The sequence below is a fragment of the Palaemon carinicauda genome, chromosome 28 (assembly GCF_036898095.1).
Source record: "Palaemon carinicauda isolate YSFRI2023 chromosome 28, ASM3689809v2, whole genome shotgun sequence".
Lineage (NCBI taxonomy): Eukaryota > Metazoa > Arthropoda > Malacostraca > Decapoda > Palaemonidae > Palaemon > Palaemon carinicauda.
In genome coordinates, this window is record NC_090752.1 from 42,530,045 (window position 1) to 42,552,544 (window position 22,500).

The 22,500-nt window shown below is 36.4% G+C and overlaps 1 protein-coding gene across 1 annotated transcript in view; it reads right to left on the bottom strand.

The window, feature by feature from the left end:
• LOC137621786 (Golgi pH regulator-like) overlaps positions 1-22,500 on the bottom strand; it is a 198,238-nt gene that overhangs the window by 771 nt on the left and 174,967 nt on the right. The window contains exon 9 of the mRNA XM_068352293.1: positions 10,047-10,112. Within this exon, the coding sequence (XP_068208394.1) occupies positions 10,047-10,112 (66 nt within the window). The remainder of the gene's footprint in view (positions 1-10,046; positions 10,113-22,500) is intronic.

The following is a 22,500-nucleotide window of genomic DNA, read 5'->3' on the forward strand; positions in this document are numbered from 1 at the left end:
TTAATTGTTACGCCAAAAACAAAAGTTTAATGTTCCATAAAGTTTCCAAATCAATTATGTCAATGGTGGTATTAATAGTAAAAAGAGAATTTAGACTAGTATCTACATTATCATCTATTTCCAAAATAGTTAACACATTGGTAACAGTAGGAGTGACATTTTGGAGTGCAGGAAATTACTAACCAGATTTAAAACTGAACTCATTTAACCGAAAGATTATCTAATCTACTATATTATAATTATTCCAATATTTATTATTGTCTACAATGTCCAACAGATTTTGTAGATTTGAGAACAATGTCCTCAGAAGAATATTGGAGGTTAAATGGCAAGACAGGATTAGAAATGAAACAAAGACAGATTACTCAAGTGCAATATATGGATGTGATAATAGTGAGGTGTAGATGGAGATGGTTTGGGCATGCTCTTCTTACTCCCAAAGACAGATTAGTTCGCTAAATTATAACTGGGCTCCACAAGGCACTAGAAGAGTTGGAGGACCTAGGCCTACATGGCTGAAACCTATGAAACATAAAGTATTAAAAGCTCAAGATAAGAGATGACTGGCGAAATCTAATCTAGGCCCTTTGCGTCAATAGGAGTAGGAGATGATGATGCTGACAATATTACGTCATCAGCAGCTACAGCTACATATGCTTCACTAACACTCAAAGATGATATCATTAAAACACTTTTGTCAGATTTGTTAGTTACTTAAAATATTTTGGCTATGCTTAACCTTTTTTTTTAAATCAATCCAAAGATAACTTAATATATAGTGTACATTCATCTTCTCGTCATAGAGGTCTACACATTGAGGATAATGAGGGGTTCAAGAACAATTGTAGCTTCTGCAAAAAATATACAGTACAAAGAATTAAGATCAGGTGTGTTTAAATATAACTCATAAGTCTTGTTAGACAATATCTTGATAAAATATTAACAGAGGAAATACCTCCGTAATGTTGAAAAATGCTATTTTCATTAGTAAAATAAATTTTTGAATATACTTACCCGATAATCATGTAGCTGTCAACTCCGTTGCCCGACAGAATTCTACGGAAGGGATACGCCAGCGATCGCTATACAAGAGGGGGGTGTACTCACAAGCGCCACCTGTGGCCAGGTACTGCAGTACTTCTTGTTGACACCACCTCAATTTTTCCTCGGTCCACTGGTTCTATGGGGAGGAAGGGTGGGTCAATTAAATCATGATTATCGGGTAAGTATATTCAAAAATTTATTTTACTAATGAAAATAGCATTTTTCAATATTAAACTTACCCGATAATCATGTAGCTGATTCACACCCAGGGAGGTGGGTGAAAACCAGTGTACATGTATATCAAGAAGCTAAGTATCCCGTATTTCATATTATCAGTTATTCAAAATAACAATGAAATTACAAGTACCTGGTAAGGAAGTCGACTTGAACCATTACTCTGCCTTAAATAAGTTCGTCTTCCTTACTGAGCGCAGCGTTCCTCTTAGGAGGCTGAACAACTCTAAGGTGCTGAAGTATCAAGGGCTGCAACCCATACTAAAGGACCTCATCACAACCTTTAACCTCGGCGCTTCTCAAGAAAGAATTGACCACCCGCCAAATCAACAAGGATGTGGAAGGCTTCTTAGCCGACCGTACAACCCATAAAAAGTATTCAAGAGAAAGGTTAAAAGGTTATGGGATTATGGGAATGTAGTGGCTGAGCCCTCGCCTACTACTGCATTCGTTGCTACGAATGGTCCCAGGGTGTAGCAGTACTCGTAAAGAGACTGGACATCTTTGAGATAGAATGATGCGAACACTGACTTGCTTCTCCAATAGGTTGCATCCATAACACTCTGCAGAGAACGGTTCTGTTTGAAGGCCACTGAAGTAGCCACAGCTCCCACTTCATGTGTCCTTACCTTCAGCAAAGCAAGGTCTTCTTCCTTCAGATGAGAATGTGCTTCCCTAATCAGAAGCCTGAATAGTAAGAAACTGAGTTCTTAGAACTTGGAAAAGAAGGTTTCTTGATAGCACACCATAAGGCTTCTGATTGTCCTCGTAAAGGTTAAGACCTTTTTAGATAGTACCTAAGAGCTCTAACTGGGCAAAGTACTCTCTCCAGTTCATTCCCCACCAAGTTGGACAGGCTTGGGATCTCGAACGACTTAGGCCAAGGACGTGAAGGAAGCTCGTTTAGCAAAAACCGAGCTGCAAGGAACATGTAGTCGTTTCAGATGTGAAAACAATGATCCTGCTGAAGGCGTGGATCTCACTTACTCTTTTAGCTGTTGTCAAGCACACGAGGAAAAGAGTTTTTAATGTGAGGTCCTAAAAAGAGGCTGATTGGAGAGGTTCAAATCTTGATGACATAAGGAACCTTAGGACCACGTCTAGATTCCAGCCTGGAGCGGACAACCGACGTTCCTTTGAGGTCTCAAAAGACCTAGGGAGGTCCTGTAGATCTTTGTTGGTGGAAAGATCCAAGCCTCTGTGGCGGAAAACCGCTGCCAACATACTTCTGTAACCCTTGATCGTAGGAGCTGAAAGGGATCTTACTTTCCTTAGATGTAACAGGAAGTCAGCAATCTGGGTTACAGTGGTACTGGTTGAGGAAACTGCATTGGTCTTGTACCAGCTACGGAAGACTTCCCCTTGAGACTGATAGATTCTGAGAGTGGATGTTCTCCTTGCTCTGGCAATCGCTCTGGCTGCCTCCTTCGAAAAGCTCCTAGCTCTTGAGAGTCTTTCGAAAGTCTGAAGGCAGTCAGACGAAGAGCGTGGAGGTTTGGGTGTACAGTGAACCCTCGCTACTTCGCGGTTCGACCATCGCGGATTCACCACTTCGCGGATTTTTTCCATAACCCATATATATACAGTAATATATATATATATATATATATATATATATATATATATATATATATATATATATATGTATTTATGTATATGTGTATACATATAAATATATATATATATATATATATATATATATATATATATATATATATATATATATATATATATATCCACACACACACACATATATATATATATACACTATATATATATATATATATATATATATATATATATATATATATATATATAAATATATATATATATATATATATATATATATATATACACATATATATATATATATATATATATATATATATATATATATATATATATATAATATATATATATCTAAAGTTGGAAGATGTGATGTAGTTCTAAGGGAAAAGTATGGGAAATATGTCTGGGTAATAAGCAAAGCTCTACCTCCAGTTTGTTTCTACATTATGATCAGAGATAAATGTAAACAAAACATTGGTTGCCATTTTTTATCGTGCTTTTTAGCATGTTTAGGAAATGCATGATATAAAATCACCTTTAATATTTGTGCCTGTTTTAGTTTAGGGTACTGTAGTACATGCATTAAGTGTTCTGTACATTAAAGGGTAGTTTGTTAACAGTACTACGTACAAGGGAAGGTTTTAAAAGTCTGAATATACATGTTGAATAAATAGGTAAATATGGTGTCACTACTTCGCGGATTTTCACCTATCGCGGCCGCGACTGGAACCTATCTACCGCGATAAACGAGGGTTCACTGTACCTTCTTTACGTGAGGTTGACGTAGAAGGTTCACTCCTAGAGGAAGAGTCCTGGGAATGTCGACCAGCCATTGCAGTACCTCTATGAACCATTCTCTCGCGGGCCAGAGCGGAGCCAACCCACGTCAGCCGTGTCCCTTGCGAGAGGAGAACTTCTGAAGTACCCTGTTGACAATCTTGAACGGCGGGAATGCATACAGGTCGAGATGGGACCAATCCAGCAGAAAAGCATCCACGTGAACTGCTGCTGGGTCTGGAATCGGAGAACAATACAACAGGAGTCTCTAGGTTATCGAGGTAGCGAACAGATCTATGGTTGGCTGACCCCACAGGGCCCAAAGTCTGCTGCAAACACTCTTGTGAAGGGTCCACTCTGTGGGGATGACCTGACCCTTCCGGCTGAGGCGATCTGCCATGACATTCATACCGCCCTGAATGAACCTCGTTACCAGCGTGAGCTTTCGATCTTTTGACCAGATGAGGAGGTCCCTTGCGATCTAGAACAACTTCCACGAAAGAGTCCCTCCCTGCTTGAAGATGTAAGCCAGGGCTGTGGTGTTGTCAGAGTCCACCTCCACCACCTTGTTAAGCTGGAGGGACTTGAAGTTTATCAAGGCCAGAAGAACCGCCAACAACTCCTTGCAATTGATGTGAAGTGTCCTTTGCTCCTGATTCCATGTTCCCGAGCATTCCTGTCCGTCCAAAGTCGCACCCCAGCCCGTGTCTGATGCGTCCGAGAGGAGACGGCGGTCGGGTTTCTGAACAGCCAAATGTAGACTTCCTTGAGAAGAAAGCTGTTCTTACACCACGCGAGAGAAGACCTCCTCTCTTCGGAAACAGGAACTGAGACCGTCTCTAGCGTCATGTCCTTTATCCAGTGAGCAGCTAGATGATACTGAAGGGGGGGGGAGGTGGAGTCTCCCTAACACGATGAACAGGGCCAGCGATGAAAGTGTCCCTGTTAGACTCATCCACTACCTGACTGAGCATCGGTTCCTTCTCAGCATGCTCTGGATGCATTCTAGGGCTTGGAAGATCCTTGGGGCCGACGGAAAAGCCCGAAAAGCTCGACTCTGAAGATCCATACCCAGGTAGACAATGGTCTGGGATGGGACGAGCTGAGACTCCTCAAAATTGACCAGGAGGCCCAGTTCCTTGGTCAGATCCATAGTCCATCTGAGAATCTCCAGACAGCGACGACTTGTGGGAGCTCTTAAAAGCCAGTCGTCTGACGGAGCCGGACACAAGATCATGGTACTGCTGCACAGTCTGTGAACTGTCAACCATGGGGAAGCGAGGAAGTACAGTGACAACCCGAAGTTGTCTAGGCTGTCTGGGTCGTACAGACAACTCCTTAACGGGTTGCTGAGGTTGCCGCACTGCGTCACAACAAGTCACTTCTGCTGGTTGTTGAACGTCTTCCCAGTGACACACTGACTCCGTAAACAAAAAATCCTCTAACAAGGACTAAGCTTGGACTGCATGTCTTGCAACACAGCTCAAGGTCTATGGGAGCAGGTGTGGTAACAGACGGGGTTAGCGACTGAAGTGGAACCATTACCTTCCCTGGAAGCATGTTATGCTTAAATAAAAGTCCATAGGAGGCTACGCAGCTAAAGGCTCCTCTCCAAATGACAGAGTCCTCAAGGGAGTATCAGAAGGAGGGAGAAAAGCACTTTCTCATCTACAGGGACCATATCCGAGAAAAGCTAAGTTCTCTCAGTGAGGGTTTCACTGGTGCAAAAGCAGCAGACTAGAAGGCAACGTTATGAAACTGCTTGACAGTCTAGTGAGTTGGCAACAACCAAAGATGTGTGACTGAGAAGCATGCGGTAAGGTATGCAGAGCATGCTGTATGCAGAGCATGCTGTATGCAGAGCATGCTGTATGTAGAGCATGCTGTAAGAGAAGCAGAGCATGTTGCATGGTGTGTAACATTTCTCAGAAATTCCATGACCAGTGCTAGATTGAGTAATATCGCATTACTGTCCATAGAAAGTGCACGTGCCGAGGGAATTGATTAGACTGATTTGTTGATGAATTTGATAGCTGGCATGATAATCGTAGAATTAAGCTGCACTAAATATACGATCTATAATCTACTTCACCTCAGGACAGGGAAACTCGCCCTGTTGGCAACACTGCATTACTTCATGCATGCTTGCATGGGGTTTTAATATCAACATAATATTTACATTACATTCATAACTCATGATTCATTTTTGTTTTGAAGATATTTTGCCATATTTGCGATTTGTTAAAAATATATTGCAAGGAATACATATATATTTTTTTATTAAGTAATACGAATAACCTCCATTATCATAATGTTTGTGTAGGCATACATGTATATGATTACAAATGCAAGTTATGAAAGTAATGAGGTGTTATTATTGTCATTTGTTATTTCAAAGTTGAATGGGAAGAGGCTCAAGTTGAGGAGAAAGTGGCAGATGCATGCGTTGAGGTGGCTGACTCATAGCATGAGGTTCCTGCCTCAAGAGTTGCGCTTGCCTCAAGGGTTGAGGTGGCTGCGCAGAGAGAGGCTCTAGACTCACGAGTTGAGGTTCTTGAGGTGTGAGCTGCGAGAGTTGAGGTAGCGGCTGCGCAGAACGCAGTTCCTGTCTCACGAGTTGAGGTTCCTGAGGAGCTAGCCTCAAGAGTTGAGGCTCTCGCCCTGAGGAAAGTTGAGGTAGCAGCTGCGAGAGCTGAGGTGGCTGCCTCAAGGATGGTAGAGGTTGTCGTACCTCAAAAGGTTGTAGCCTCAAAGATGGTCTAACTGCAAAAAATCTTGCCTCAAGGCATAAGACTCCTGCTCCCATTGTTGAGGTTGCCTTAAGGAAGGTTGAGGTTGCTGCACAACGCTGGTAACTGGCAACTCCGAACGCGGTAAGGTAGCTTGAGGAACCTCAACTTCGTACGCCTGGCAGACTGGACTGCGGTGAGGCGGAGCGCTCGCAGGAGGAGGTGCAACCTTCTCCGCCTGAAACTCACGCATTAAGACCGCAAGCTGCGACTGCATGGACTGCAGCAAAGTCATCTTGGGATCAACAGACGATAAGGTCTGTTGAGGCAAAGCCTTAACAGAAGATGAGGTCTGTTGAGGCATCGCCTTACCTCTCTTAGGAGGTGTGCAGTCACCTGATGACTGCGGAGAGTCAGAGCTAACCCAATGACTGCATCCGGGTTGTTGAACTCTAACTTCGTACGCCTGGCATAGGTCTGGACTTTACGTTTAAGAGGTCTTGAGACCTGAGACCAGCGTTTTCTCCCCGAAATTTCTTCTGCAGACGAGCAAAATAAGGGCTCAATCGTCTGCGGGTGGGAGTGACGGTCTCTGTAAGACACGCCCGCAACCACCGAGGATACTTCTGTGCGCCGATCAAGGCCTGCCGAACCCTTTTGCCCTTCGACATTGCTTCTCCCCTGGGCTTGGGAGCTTGCAAGAGGTCCCGGACTGGGAGGACGACTGGCACGCACAGAAGTACCCTCACGCACAACACTGACACACTTTGCACTAATCACTTATCACTTTTGATTTTCTGTTTGCACTTATTTCACTGAACTCGAAACTTTAAGTGGTTTGTACCTGAAACACGCAATTCTATCCTTTCTTAAAAGTTAGTAATTGCGAAAACAGAATTACAATGTAACAGAAAAATCTAATGAAAGATAAATAATTCAGTGGCTGGAAAGAGACTAAACACTAGATCAAATAAACTACGTTTAAAATCTCTCACCGCATAAAGCTTGAGAACAAGAAAAAAACTCTAGAAACGTTTACCTTCTTCCCCTAAAGAGACTAGGGAGAAGAGCAAAAACGATAACAACGTTACTCGCTTGAACGAAACGTTTATCCTCCTCTTTCTCCCTCCGTCTCTATCTCTCTCTCTCTCTCTCTCTCTCTTGACTTAGAACCTGAGAGAAGAGCCCAATCATATATATCGTTAAAACATATTATTGTTAAAGGAAAAAAACTGAAATATTTCCCAAATAAAAAGTTCCTTTATTAGAATTAAAACCATTAAGCTAAGAAAGAATGAACAAAACGCTAGACACGGTTACTCTTACTGCAACGTGACACCGTGAAAATTCTCTCTCTATCGTAACGATAGAGCGCAAGTTGAACGTTCTGAACGTCAACAACTGCAGAGACAAAACAAAACGTTAGTTCAACTTTGAAAACAGTACGAGACTATCAAAGAAATTCTTTCAAAAACATTAAAATAGCATAATATGTTAACAGGTAAAACCGAAATGACGGGCTCAATGTTAATTAACTTCGGTACCAAGAAAAGACCGCCTACTATTTGGAAAGGTCTAATATAAACAAATATAAAAATAAATTTTAATAAGTTTATAATAAAAGGAAGTTAATCGAAGAGGCCTATAAAAGGCGGAGAGATATAAAATAAATCTATAACTTTTGTTAAGCAAAATTAAGAAAGAGAGTCTATACTCTCTTAGACACCAACACTTCCGTCTAAGGGAAGGGTCGGCCATTTAAAGGTGAAAGAGAGTTCATACTCTCTTCGTCACCATAATTAATCAAATTAATTCCAAAAGCTAGCTAAGCTAATAATAAAACTTCCTGAATAGTGAAAGCTGAAATCTTAGAGCAATACTTCACCAAAAACCGTGAACAAGACTCCAAAATTATAAGCGTATCCATGAACGTCTGGCCGGAAGCACGACAGAGGAAAAATTGAGGTGGTGTCAACAAGAAGTACTGCAGTACCTGGCCACAGGTGGCGCTTGTGAGTACACCCCCCTCTTGTATAGCGATCGCTGGCGTATCCCTTCCGTAGAATTCTGTCGGGCAACGGAGTTGACAGCTACATGATTATCGGGTAAGTTTAATATTGAAAACTAAAAATATACTAAAACAAATCATAAAGCCCAGACACCAATATTAAAAAATTTAAAAATACAAGAGAAAATGAGGGCTGGCTTAATAAGGCACAAAATGCAATATATCTGAATAAGTGTTGTTTTTACCAAGGGATCTCGTCTCTACACTTTCCTCTCAGTCCATGGCAGGTGGGTGGCAGTGTTGCAGTTCTCCAGAGGAGTTAGGGAGGAACAACAGCAAGTAAGGAAATTTTATCAATACTTACTGAGGTTGTCTAGCTGACACTTGCGGTCAACAGCCTTTTCTATTTCAAGGTAAGATTCGTGTAAATAAATAACAACAGAAAGTAGTACTGCAGTAGTAGAAGTAGAATACTGTGTACAGTATTGAATGACATACAATTTTAAACAGTCTACCCAAAACAAAGACATGCATATTTTTAGTGGTACACTATCTGAAAATTTTTGATGCAAGATAAATGCATGGGTACTCCCCTTTACAATCATTGGTGATTTTTTATCTTTGACGAAATCTAACTTTGACCATGGATTGAAACTTATCATTATTTCTCATTACAATTTACATGCATACTTCTCAATTTTGTAAAATGGTCTACAATATTTGACAATATTTAATTAATCAAATGCTGCAACCTCTACTTCAAATATTTTTTTCATGTTTGTATGAATGATATGAAAAATCAGTATCTAAATTAGGATTTAGATGAAATTTTGCTAAAGAAAATTTTAATATAATACATTTTTGCATGGTTTTTCTACTATTTAAATCATATTTCTATATAGTGAGTGTATATTCATCCATTTCTCTTTCAAAATACTGTAGTGCATGGTCAGGATCTGTATGTATATGCCTTTGGGCTACCTCTATGCATAAAGAATGTAACTTATGTTATGATTATGGGGACTGATGAATATGAAGCTACCTGTACATAATGATGTTTAATCACCACTTTGTCTTAAGTCTGGTCCTCATATCTTCATAGTATTTTTGTCAACCTCACCCTTTTCTTATGTGGAATAAACTTAGCTCTTAAGTTGAGCGTTATTTTCCATAACTTACATAGAAAGGTTCTTTTTGCAATTGTTAGTATATTGTTAAATGTTGAAAAATTGTTGTAAAATTATACTGCATTACTGTATTATACTGCATTACTGTATTCTTCTCCTGATTAATATAATTTTCTTTTAAATCTACAGTCATTATAATAAATACTTCATTCATATCATTGCTCTAGCATTCCCACACCTAATATAATCTACTTCACATCCTACCTACAGCTATACCATATATCATACTTGCGAATGATTTTTGGAGTCGAATGCCATACTTTTACTATAAACTAAAAATTGAAACTGATTTCCTATTGGATTTATCTTAAATTCTACTTTGATCTATACCCCTAATAATTTTGGAACAACAAAAAATCAATTAATATGAAATAAATATGTAAAATTTACAAGTTAATTGGAGCAAATTCTAAAATACAAAAATGCACATAAATAATTCCAGTTATCATGTCAAACAAACATACACAAAATCAAAAAGAAGCAAAGAAATATGCTTACCATTAGCTGTGCCAACACAAGCACAATGATATTTGATGATTTACTACTTGACACTGCATAGAAGAACTGGAATAAAAAAAAATTGTTTTAAATAAAGATACTTAGTCTCGCACGCCTTTCAAATTTCATACTGTTATACCTTGATATTCACACATTTATAATCAGCTTAAGGCAGTAGGTATACTCTTCCATCTAAAGCAAATGACAACTGGTACTCTTATGTCTGGGTACATGTATATTAGTCACAGTAATTCCTGGCACACCTCGCTCTGAGGGAATGCACCCTGTTTCACCTCTACTGTGGGGTGAGTTCTAGTGTTTGGCCCCACCCATCTGCTCTGCCATCTCTACCTACACTATTCATTTGGTTACTTGCCACACAGTAGGGATGAGACAGGGTACACATCCTCAGAGTGAAGTGTGACAGAAACTCCTCTGTCCAACTGTACATATAAGCCAACATCAAGCTCACTCCCTGCCCTAGAAGGTCTAACATGTGAATCATAAAAAATAAAGGTCTGTATTAAAAGCTAACTAATTTTCAAAATAAAATTCATTATTTCAATACTTATTTGGGCATATTTACTCGTTCATGAAAAGGTTTGAAAAAAATATCAAAATTTCTTAAAGTGCCCCTGTAATTTGCATTTTTCCTAGCCATACAAACTTGAATCCTTTAATTAAGCAGATTACTCCAACGCAAACTGGAATCTGTTGTTAAAATTGGATAACAAGCATTTATCAAACTGATTAGTACCCAGGGCAATGAGCCCCAACTCCTCTCCAGTCGGAGAGCATTCGCTTCTGACCTTCATCCCAGGACTGAGAGGGGTGGTTGAGGAGGGGAGTTACATTAAAGAACTCAGGTTTGTATGGCTAGGAAAAATACATATTACTTTTAAAAATTGTGATTTGATCCTTTGCGTCACACAAACCCTCGTCCTTTAATTAGGGAGACTCACTACTTGGTGGGTTTTGTAACCAAAACTGGCAGATTCAATAACTTCCATAGAAGTTAAGTGAGGAACAATTGCCACCCGCAATTTGCCTTTCATGTGGATGAACAACCACAAGGACCTAAGTTGTACATGTATATACAGTACATCTTTGATCAAAACTGGAGATCCCTTTCCTCCAAGGAAACAAATACCATGCAAAATTAATGGGTTGATAAAAGATCCAGTATCCTCCCACTTGTTAAAGGAGGATAAGAAAAGATACTTCCTTAAATTTAACAAATAAAGCTCTGAAGTGAAATTCACCAACATCTCGTCCGACCAGCATGTAATGTTTCAACTGCTTTGTCCCTATGAGGAGGGACATAGATGCTTTGTCCCTACGACAACGGACAATAGAATGAAGAAAAAGAGCCAGTCATATTAACGTTTATTCCGGACTTACAGCTACACTTAACCATAGACGAGATCCATTCTTGTCCCGTAAGGGAGCTAAGCTGGTTACATAACTAATTGAGCAGCTTCCACATGTTCAAGAACAAAGATGTCAGGAGACTAGTTGGCAATCTTGCAAAAAGAAAAGTCATGAAGGTGGTCTGGCATCCAGACATTGGCCTTCAACACCTAGCCCACTGACAGGTGCCTCCTTAACTTCATAAGTTCTAGAGAGACTATTCCTTAATCTCTCTTTCTTGGACCTGCCAGTGCTAACAAAAAAAAAAAAAAAAAAAAAAAGACTTTGACCGTCACACCTGAGGTGTCAGGTCCCTTTCAGATAGCATTGAAACGCCCTACTCTCAAGCAAAACATGACTCTTACTGAAGGGAGTGGATGGAGAAGAACTCAAATCTGGGGTGTAGGAGGCTGGGTTCTGGGATTTTGCAGAGAAGTCAGGCACAAAACTGATGACCTTCTTCCAACCCTCACCATGGGTGACTAAAAGAGTATGTGTAACTCGTCACCTACCTTTGCCAATGTTAGAGCTAGCATAAAAACAGACTTAAGAGCCAGAATTTTGTCTGGTGATCTCCACAAAGTATCGGACATAATATGCGTAAGAGCCTTGAGGGCCAAGGTCCTGTCCCACTCAGGGGACCCAAGAACAATAAACAGCCTTTTTGAAGCTAATCACATGCCTAGACAACTCCAAGGAAGTGGAGAGGTCTTTACCTTTCAGTACGGAGGTTATGCTCAAGACTGATCTATAGCCTTTGACAGCCATGACTGAAAGGAGCTTCTCTTGGGTAAGAGTGATGAGGGTCCATGATCTGTGCATAACCTGCTCCAATAAGAAAAATCCCTTCTATGACACCAATTTAAAAATACCGCTAGCATAATATGACACGTCCTGTCCAAGAAACTTGGCAAGGATGAACCTGCCATCCTCACTGCGAGCCTCAAACAAATATCTATTTCTGAAGGGGCTAAAAGAGGGACATTTAGTCAACAAATTCCCCACTATCAAGGGTACCAAAAAGTCGTCGCAATATGGCAGGTGTTGGTCAGTCATCAGAAACTCATATGTCAACAGAGCATTAATGAACTATTATATCTTTCGGCCCAATAAAGAAAAGCCACTCTAAAATATCCAAAATTAAAGGGTTACTGGAAATGAAAATTTCTAAAGTTTGTAGGAGACTTCTTGCATTACTAAAAATGGTAAAATTGCCCTACTCTTTTAATGTTATTTTTTCAATAGCGCATGCCATATAGTTCAGCAGTAGATATAAAAGAGACTAGAGGAAGTGCACCTATACAATTAAAAGCATTACTAAATATTCCAAATCTAACGCCAACATCAGATTTTGAGCCATCAGTTTATATAAAAGTCAATTATTCATGTTCTTCAACATATTCCATAAAAAGAGGCCTGGTTTCTAAGTCAGTTATGTTCTTTTTTATACCAATAAAATATTTAAAGAAAGATATCTGGTAATTTCCATGGAGGGGTTGGTGATACCCTAAATGAAAGAACTCTATTTCTAGCTATATCAAGACTTTTTACAAATTGTTTTACCCAGAAACCATAGGGTTAAGATTTTCGTTGCAACTCAAAATATGTTGAATTCCTTACAAGGTTTGCATTCTGAAATGCTAAAGAATCAAGAAGTCATTGGAATCTAAACCAATAGCAAAAAATAGAAAAGTATCAATAAAGGTCTAAAAGTAATTCTCCAGCATCAACAAAGACGCTTGCGATAGGTGATGCCCAATCTGATACCAGTATCACGTATAGCAGGCATGGGCAACTGTATGTCACCTGCGGCCGAACCTTACTAATTTCAAGTGGGCGAGGACCGCATGATAATACACATATAAAAGAAATATTACTTTCCTATACATACTCTTTTTTTGCACTTTGTTTTGCACTTTGTTTTTATTAGCTTTACTGTCGCAGGACCGATTTTCTTCTTCTTATATCATTATTTTATTCTATTTTATAAATTTTCAAATGTCATTTCATTATTATTTCCTATTGAGAAAAATGATACTAGTATAAATAAATATAATTTGAAATGATGTAAAAACAACATGAAAATTCATTGATGTTTTTATTAAAGAACACATGATTATTGAATATCTGTATTAATGAGATTTTTGTACATTTAGTGTTCGATTTGAAATGTTTCATTCTAAAAAATAGCTGTTCACATAAAAAGGTACTTCTGAAAATAGAAATATAATTTCTTGCTTGTTTCAGTATCTGGGGATACTCATCCATCAGCAAAAATTTTTAAAACTCCCGTAGAGATGTCTCTTTGAATCTTAGATTAAGATGTTATCTCCTTATAGCTCAAGTAATTCCACCTGCAGATTTTCAGGAACAGATTGAACAAATGGTGAAGAAAGTATTGTAGAATAAGAATCTTGATGATTAAAGTCTTGGAATCTGTCAGAGAATTCCATCTTGACTGACTGGAGTGGAGCTCATTTGCAAAGGAAGAGAAATCTGCTTGTCCATGCTGTGGATTTTATGAAGTTTATACATGACACAACAGTGGCCATGATTTTTGAAAATTTCATAGACTTTGCAGATAAATTATGTTGATAAATCATACAATGGAATACAATACAGTACTGGCTTCCTTGTGCATTGAAATCTGTGCTTTCATTTCTTAAACAAATCCATTTTTACTTCCAACCATGGAAGATACACCATCTGTTGGGAAACTATGAAATTTGTCAAATGGTAGATTTAATTTTTTCATTAAATATTTCACTTCATGAAAAATATCCTCACTTGTGGTTCCTTTCATTGATTCCAATCCAAGATTTTCTTCTGTAACATTAATAATGTTTTCTATTCTATCAAGGGTTTTCTCCATTTTTTAAACTTTTTCGTCTCTTAAACAACTAGAAAGATTGTGAAATGAAGGATATTTTGCCAAGCAATGTCTTTTCCAATTACACTCCTTCAATACACTATGTACATCTGAACAAACGAGGCACACTGGTTTACCTTTCCATATCACAAAAAATGGTCTATCGTCCACTTATCTTGAAACCTACGACCTTCATCAATTAACTTTCTTTTCTTTGAAATACTTGGGGCTCAAATCTTTCAAAAATTGCAATCCTGGGTGTGAGGATACAAGTAAAACTATGCTCTTTGTGAGTTGATAGAAAGACAAAAGACATTTTTCTTAAAGATACCATCTATTTACCAGTGTGTTCAAAATACGAAGATACGAGATTGATTAAATACTTAAGTGGCAGGCTTTTACTGGGAGGCCAATTAAAAGATTAAAAAGGTTTTTTTTCTAATATAATCTTTCAAAGGTATTTAAATTTCTTGAAGGTCAGGAGGTAATTTTCAGCTTGCAAACTGATAGTTCGACATGGAAAGGAATTTTGAAGACAAAGATTGAGCGTTTAATAATTCAAGTATTTTGTTTTAAGAAACCTAATAAGCTCAGCGGGCTGCATTTCAACAGGTCGTGGGCTGCATGTGGCCCCCGGGCCACAGGTTGCCCATGTCTGGTGTATAGAATCTAAAATCTTTTATCAGCTTGGGGTGGCTCAGGAGTATTTTTCACAACCATAACTAATTTTTGAAAAAATTAAGGCCTTGTTCAACTTTAAAATAGTTTTGCAATCAATCTGCCCCTTATGATATGTGGAACAGAACTTCTAAGTTTCAGAGCCTTTTACTTTTAAGGCTTTCAAGTGAGGAACCCATGTCAGCCTGCAATCAAACATCAATCCTAAAAATCTAGCTTCACTTACACACGAGATTCGTTGGCCTTTAAATGTACATTTCATGGTTTGGATGTACTCCTTGAATACGACACAAATGGAAACAGTAATTTTGCTTGTCGAAAACTTAAATCCATTCATATCACCCTAGTGAATAATTTTGTAAACTGAGATTTGCAATTTTCTCTCAAACATTGCCGTTCTAACTCTAGCCAATTACAGTATATGGAGAATATCTTGGGGAATAACAGAGGATATCCCATTTATGACTAATGCAAATAGGGTTACACTCAGCACACTACCCTGAGGGACTCCTTATTCCTGACATTTCATCTCTTGACAGTGTTTCACCTATTCTAACTTGAAAAAAAAAACAAGTGAAACAAATGATTGAATGAACAATGGTAGCTCTTCTTTCAATCCTAAATTATGAATGGTTTCAAGTATAGCATGTCTTCATGTTGTATCAATATGTTTTTTCAAGATCAAATAAGATTGTTACATGGTGCTGATTGGAACCAAAAGCTTCCCAAATAGGTGGCGCAAGTCATATCAGCACACCAGTCTTTGAGTGCATTTTCCTAAGATCATGCTGAATATGTGATAAAATGCATTTCTTCTTCAGGTACCACACCAGTCTTGCATTGGTAATCTTCTCCATGATCTTACATAAACACGATGTCAATGAGAATGGTTGCTTCTAAAAACGTATCGTTACTGGGTTTTAAAAAGGCTAAAATAATGGCTAGTTCTCAAACACTTGGATCACTATGATCATGCCATATTTCATTTAAGAATACTTAAAATAAGTAACTTAGTATTAAAAGGGACATGTTCAATCAATGCATATGGAATACCATCAGGTCCAAAGGGCTGTATCATTGCCAGTAAGTGCAGAATAAAATTCCCTCTCAGTAAAAAGAGCATTATACAATTCCCCCTTTTCTGTTGTAAAATTTAAGATTTTCGGTTCTTCAATGCTTCTGTACTGATGACCCGCAGCTGCTTCACACTTGCATGATACATTGGAGAAATGTTTGGCCAAAGCATTGCTAACCTCAGTTGCTCCAGTCACATAATGATCATTCAATTTCAACACTGAAGGTGGGTTTGGGGTAAATTTACCAGCTATCTTTTTTACTTTACTCCATGCAGATGGTGGTGTTCTACTGTTGAATGGGGAAACAAAAGCTATCCAAGACTGGTGCCTAGCTTCTTTCATTGCACGATGGAATCGTGATTTACATTTCTTGTATATTATCAAATTCTCCTCTGTACAGCGTCTATGCAATCGAGTCAAAGGATTTTCTTGTGGCTCTGTGCAAGGTAGTTAGTTCTGCAGACCAACAAGGGATTGCTTGCTATTTCAATAACCCTGTGGTTTTGGGGATTGAATTGACTCCTGCTGTATGAAAAATGGCAATTTGTCCTAGATTGTGTTTTTCCTTGCTATACAAACCCTTAATCATTTAATATAGGAATTCGCTTTAGCTCAGCTGAAACAGCCAAAGAGAAAGAAAACCAGGCAATTGTGCCGATTGGTTGGCTGGCGTATGAGCTCCCCCCCCACCCCCACCAGTGAAATAGAAAACCAACTTTCTCTATTTCCTACATTCATTTCTTTAGTTATCACGACATTTCAGTAAAAATTGGAGTAGCTTGTAATCTATTTCTTAGAGGTTTGAGAATCTGTTCACAAGCCTACCTAAGTAAAGAATTTGAAATAATTCGTAAACAACTCGCCCAGCTATTCTACCCGACATACGTCATGGAAAAGGCCATCGACAAAGCCAACACGATATATTATAAAGATCATATTACTAACCAAAGAGATTTTAAAAATAAGATAAAACTCCCATATATAGAAGGTATTAAAAATATAACAAATAATATCAAAACTGAGAACCCCTTTGTTTTTTCATATCCCAAGACTATAGGAAGCGCCCTTATTAATGTTTATCAAAATAAAAGAGATATAGAATCCAGCGTTTATAAAGTACCACGTGGGGATTGTGAAAAAATCTACGTTGGGCAAACGGGCCGTTCGCTATCTCAAAGATTATCCGAACACAAAAGATCTCTTAGGTATGGCTATGAAAACTCATGGATTTTCGTTCACCTTCGAGAGTTAGGGCCCCAGATTAACTGAAGTGAGTCGTCTTTACTTTTTAAGAGTACCTGTCCGTACAGAAGGAAAATCCTGGAATCAGCCATCATAAATCAATCAAACACAATGAACCTATCTGGCGGCCTATTGAAAGCTGACACAGTGGACAATACTCTTCTCAACCCTATCATTAAGAAGACAATCCACGGAGACCGACCACCAGATATGCATCACAGGTCAAGACATCCTCCGAGCGGCTCAACAATAAAAAGACGCACCTGGATGTAATTAAATTTGGCTAATCCTTCCAGGAATTATAACAACTGTAGAACAATTGAACACACCCTTTTGCTTTCCAATATAAACCGTCACTCTCCACTGTATTCCTCATTTTTACTTTACATCCTGAAGAGGGTCAATGTTCATTGACCGAAATATAGTGATTCATTTATTTCCTGTGTTTCTTTTATGGGCCTTTTTGAAAAAACATATATATATATATATATATATATATATATATATATATATATATATATATATATACATACATATATATCTATATATATATATATATAAATATTTATATATACTGTATATATATATATATATATATATATATATATATATATATATATATATATATATATATATACATATATACATATAAATATATATATATATATATATATATATATATATACATACATATATATCTATATACTGTATATATATATAAACATTTATATATATATATATATATATATATATATATATATATACATATACATATATATACATATACATATATATATATACAAATATATATATATATATATATATATATATATATATATATATATATATATATATATATATATACATACATATACTGTATATACATATATATGTATACATATATATCCATATATATATATATATGCATATATATATAAATATATATATATATATATATATATATATATATATACATTATATATATATGTATACATATATATACATATATATATATATATATATATATATATATATATACATACATATATATATATATATATATATATATAAAATACTGTATATATATATATATATACATATATATATATATATATATATATATATATATATATATATACTAACGAACACAATAGGGACCGAGAGTCTGTTCGTAATGCGGATTTTTCGTAAATCGTTAGTGTTAAATTTTGGTCTAGGGTAAGCGTAACCTAACTCAGAAGTCTACGATTTTCAGCCGTAGAAGTCAACAAATAGCGCCATTTCATATAAAATAGGTTATTACAAATATTTTACTTTATCATATTACAGTAGTCTGTATAATACTGTAAAGTTCAGTACAGTATGTTGTTGTTAGTTGTGGGGATCAATTTCTCACGAAACAAAAACACGGCATTCAATTACAACAGCTGATTCACTCTCTCTCTCTCTCTCTCTCTCTCTCTCTCTCTCTCTCTCTCTCTCTCTCTCTCTCTCTCTCTCTCGTGTTATACAATACTTACATATAGATGAAGAAACTAAAATTAGTTTTCTTAGTGTCAATTAAATACGAAACGAAAAAATTATGCCGAGTCTACATCCATTTCAATCGTAGCTAAAAATACGGCATCCGATTTCATCAGCAAACCACTATTTTTTTGGGAAACATCATTTTATTCTAGAAAATTGCTACTCTTTAAATAGTTAATTGCACATTAAGAAAGCGTGTACTTTTGTTTTAAATTTTGGGTGTGTTTTAAAAATTGAGTATTGTTGACTTCTTTTTGTTTTACTTTTGGCTGTGATCAGATCAGCTGATGTCTAGCTGCCGCTCTTGAGAGTGTACGAATACACTAACAAAGTATCGTTTATACCATTTCTTAACTTATTCAAACCGTCTATACAGTTGATATTACATAAGCACCAATGTGTTATAACCTATCAAATTATTTTGATTATTACATTTAAAACAACACACACACACACACACACACACACTCTCTCTCTCTCTCTCTCTCTCTCTCTCTCTCTCTCTCTGGGCTACTTTTCACTACCTCCCATTCCTTACCTCTCTCTATCTCCCCAACAAATTATATCTTTGTTGCTCCTCAAAGTTTCATTTATATTGAAAATCAATCATAATTCGATTTTCCTTAATTTCTCCAATCTCGCACCATCTGTCACATCGAACGTTATAGCGGTAACTTAATTGTTCGACAACTTTAAAAATCGGGCTAGTACTTGCTTCCTCTCATACTTTTTATTTTAGATGGTTTCATAATTGAGGGGGGTACAAGTTGACTTATAACTGAAGTTAGGAAAAGTATTTTGGATATGGAATGGACAATCATCTTTAGTAACAGTTGAGAATTATCGTAAATTATCATTCTGTCATTAGCGGCAGTTTGTTATTGATGATTGAACGCAGCCCCCCCCCCAAAAAAAAAATAGTTTTCCTACTTTGCTACGTATGTAGGATTTTATATAGATACGGTAAATAATATTTGTAATAACATATTTACTAAAAGCTTTTAATATCAATATTTATCACTTTCATCATGCACGTTTAATGCCTTCGTTTGTTTATTAAGATGGAAGGTTTCCGTTTTAGGCGGCGTCATAAAGAAAAACATTATATAAATGGCATTCATTTAATTTATTTGGAAGTCCTCAGAAAAATTAAGTAGAACATTGGTAATAACAAAATCAACATATAGTCAATACAAGTCGGGAGTGGCGCTAATTTCAAAATTTAAACATGCGATGAAATCTACGGATATTTACGAACATGTTTGGACTTACGTCAATTTGTGTTCGTATATCCGGATGTTCGTAACACGGATGTTCGTATCTTGGGGAGCGTCTGTGTGTGTATATATATATATATATATATATATATATATATATATATATATATATATATATATATATATACATATATATATACATACATATACATATATATATATACATATACATACATATAATATATTTATACATATATATACATATAATATATATATACATATATATACATATAATATATATATATATGTATGTATATATATAGATATACATACTGTATATATATATATATATATATATATATATATATATATGTATGTATATATATATAGATATACATACTGTATATATATATATATATATATATATATATATATATATATATATATATATATATATATATATATATATATATATATATATAATGTATATATATATAAGTAGGAATAAAAATAGTCAATGCTGCTATCATCATCTTTATTCGGGAGCTTTCGACATAACTTATGTCATCTTCAGCCTATCTGCAATTATCATATGTAAATTAATAAAATTAATAAAATCATCCTAAGTACATAGTTAGGAAGATACACTTTCATGAATTGATCAACTATATCTAAAATCAACCAATCAAGGAACATAAAACCTTAAAAAAAGACTTATTATACACAACTATATAAAAGACTTAATAACTAATATAACTAGTCACCCGCAGGAGATGATGACCACCCATCCAGACCAGCAACCCACAGACCAAACGGATCAATGGGTCACCGGCAACTGAACAGGTAAGCCCTCATTCAAGCTGGGTTTTGTCTTAAAAATATATAAAGACTCCAAGATTCTCAGCTGGCTGACGTTGCTATGTCTGTCCGTAATTTTGAAATTCTCAATAGAAATGGCATGAACAGATTTAAATGTGTGGTCATAAATAGCGGAAATTGGTTTTTTATTTAACGGTATTTTGGTTCTTACCGATCTCCCCATGTGCTCCGAAATCCTACACTGAAGCTGTCTAGATGTGCTTCCAGTGTAGCACTCATTACAGAGTGCACATTGAAAAGTGTATATGACACCGGAACACAAGGGAGTAGGTAGACTCTCCTTATATTTAAAGAGTGAGCCACCTGAGAACTTGTTAGTGAAAATTAATTTTAAATCTATGTGGGGATAACATTTCCCCACAACACTCATAACCTCTGTTCTTAGTCTCTCTGAAACATAACCATAGTACGGAAAGGAAACAAATAACTTTTTCTTACTGACTGTTTGAATTGTTAAATTTTGACTGTAAATTTTATCTAAAAACTTCTTGACTTGATTATAATAGAGGTTCAGAGGGAACCCATTGGTAATAAAAAATTATTTTAGAAAATTTTCTTCCTCATGAAACCCCAGATAAGTTGAACATACATGATAACATCTATATAAGTGTTTTTATCGAATTAATTTTGTAGATTTTTGGTTCGGAGCTTAAAAAATGAGTGCTTAGTCCTGTAAAAGTGTTTTTTCGAAATACTGAGGTCTCAAAGGTATTATGTTTCCGAGAGACCAAGACATCGAGAAAAGGCAAAGAATCATCCTGTTCATTTTCTTTCGTAAATCTTATGTTACGATGCTTTGTATTTAAATAATCTAAAAACTGGCTTATATGATCTAAATTTTTGAAAAGTAAAAATGTATCGTCTACATATCGACGGTACAAAAAAGGCTTAAAATCCACAGGACAATCAATCAACCATTTCCCTTCACAATAACATAAAAATATATTTGCCAAGGAAGAAAATTTTCTAAAATCATTTTTTATTACCAATGGGTTCCCTCTGAACCTCTATTATAATCAAGTCAAGAAGTTTTTAGATAAAATTTACAGTCAAAATTTAACAATTCAAACAGTCAGTAAGAAAAAGTTATTTGTTTCCTTTCCGTACTATGGTTATGTTTCGGAGAGACTAAGAACAGAGGTTATGAGTGTTGTGGGGAAATGTTATCCCCACATAGATTTAAAATTAATTTTCACTAACAAGTTCTCAGTTGGCTCACTCTTTAAATATAAGGAGAGTCTACCTACTCCCTTGTGTTCCGGTGTCATATACACTTTTCAATGTGCACTCTGTAATGAGTGCTACACTGGAAGCACATCTAGACAGCTTCAGTGTAGGATTTCGGAGCACATGGGGAGATCGGTAAGAACCAAAATACCGTTAAATAAAAAACCAATTTCCGCTATTTATGACCACGCATTTAAATCTGGTCATGCCATTTCTATTGAAAATTTCAAAATTACGGACAGACATAGTAACGTCAGCCAGCTGAGAATCTTGGAGTCTTTATATATTTTTAAGACAAAACCCAGCTTGAATGGGGGCTTACCTGTTCA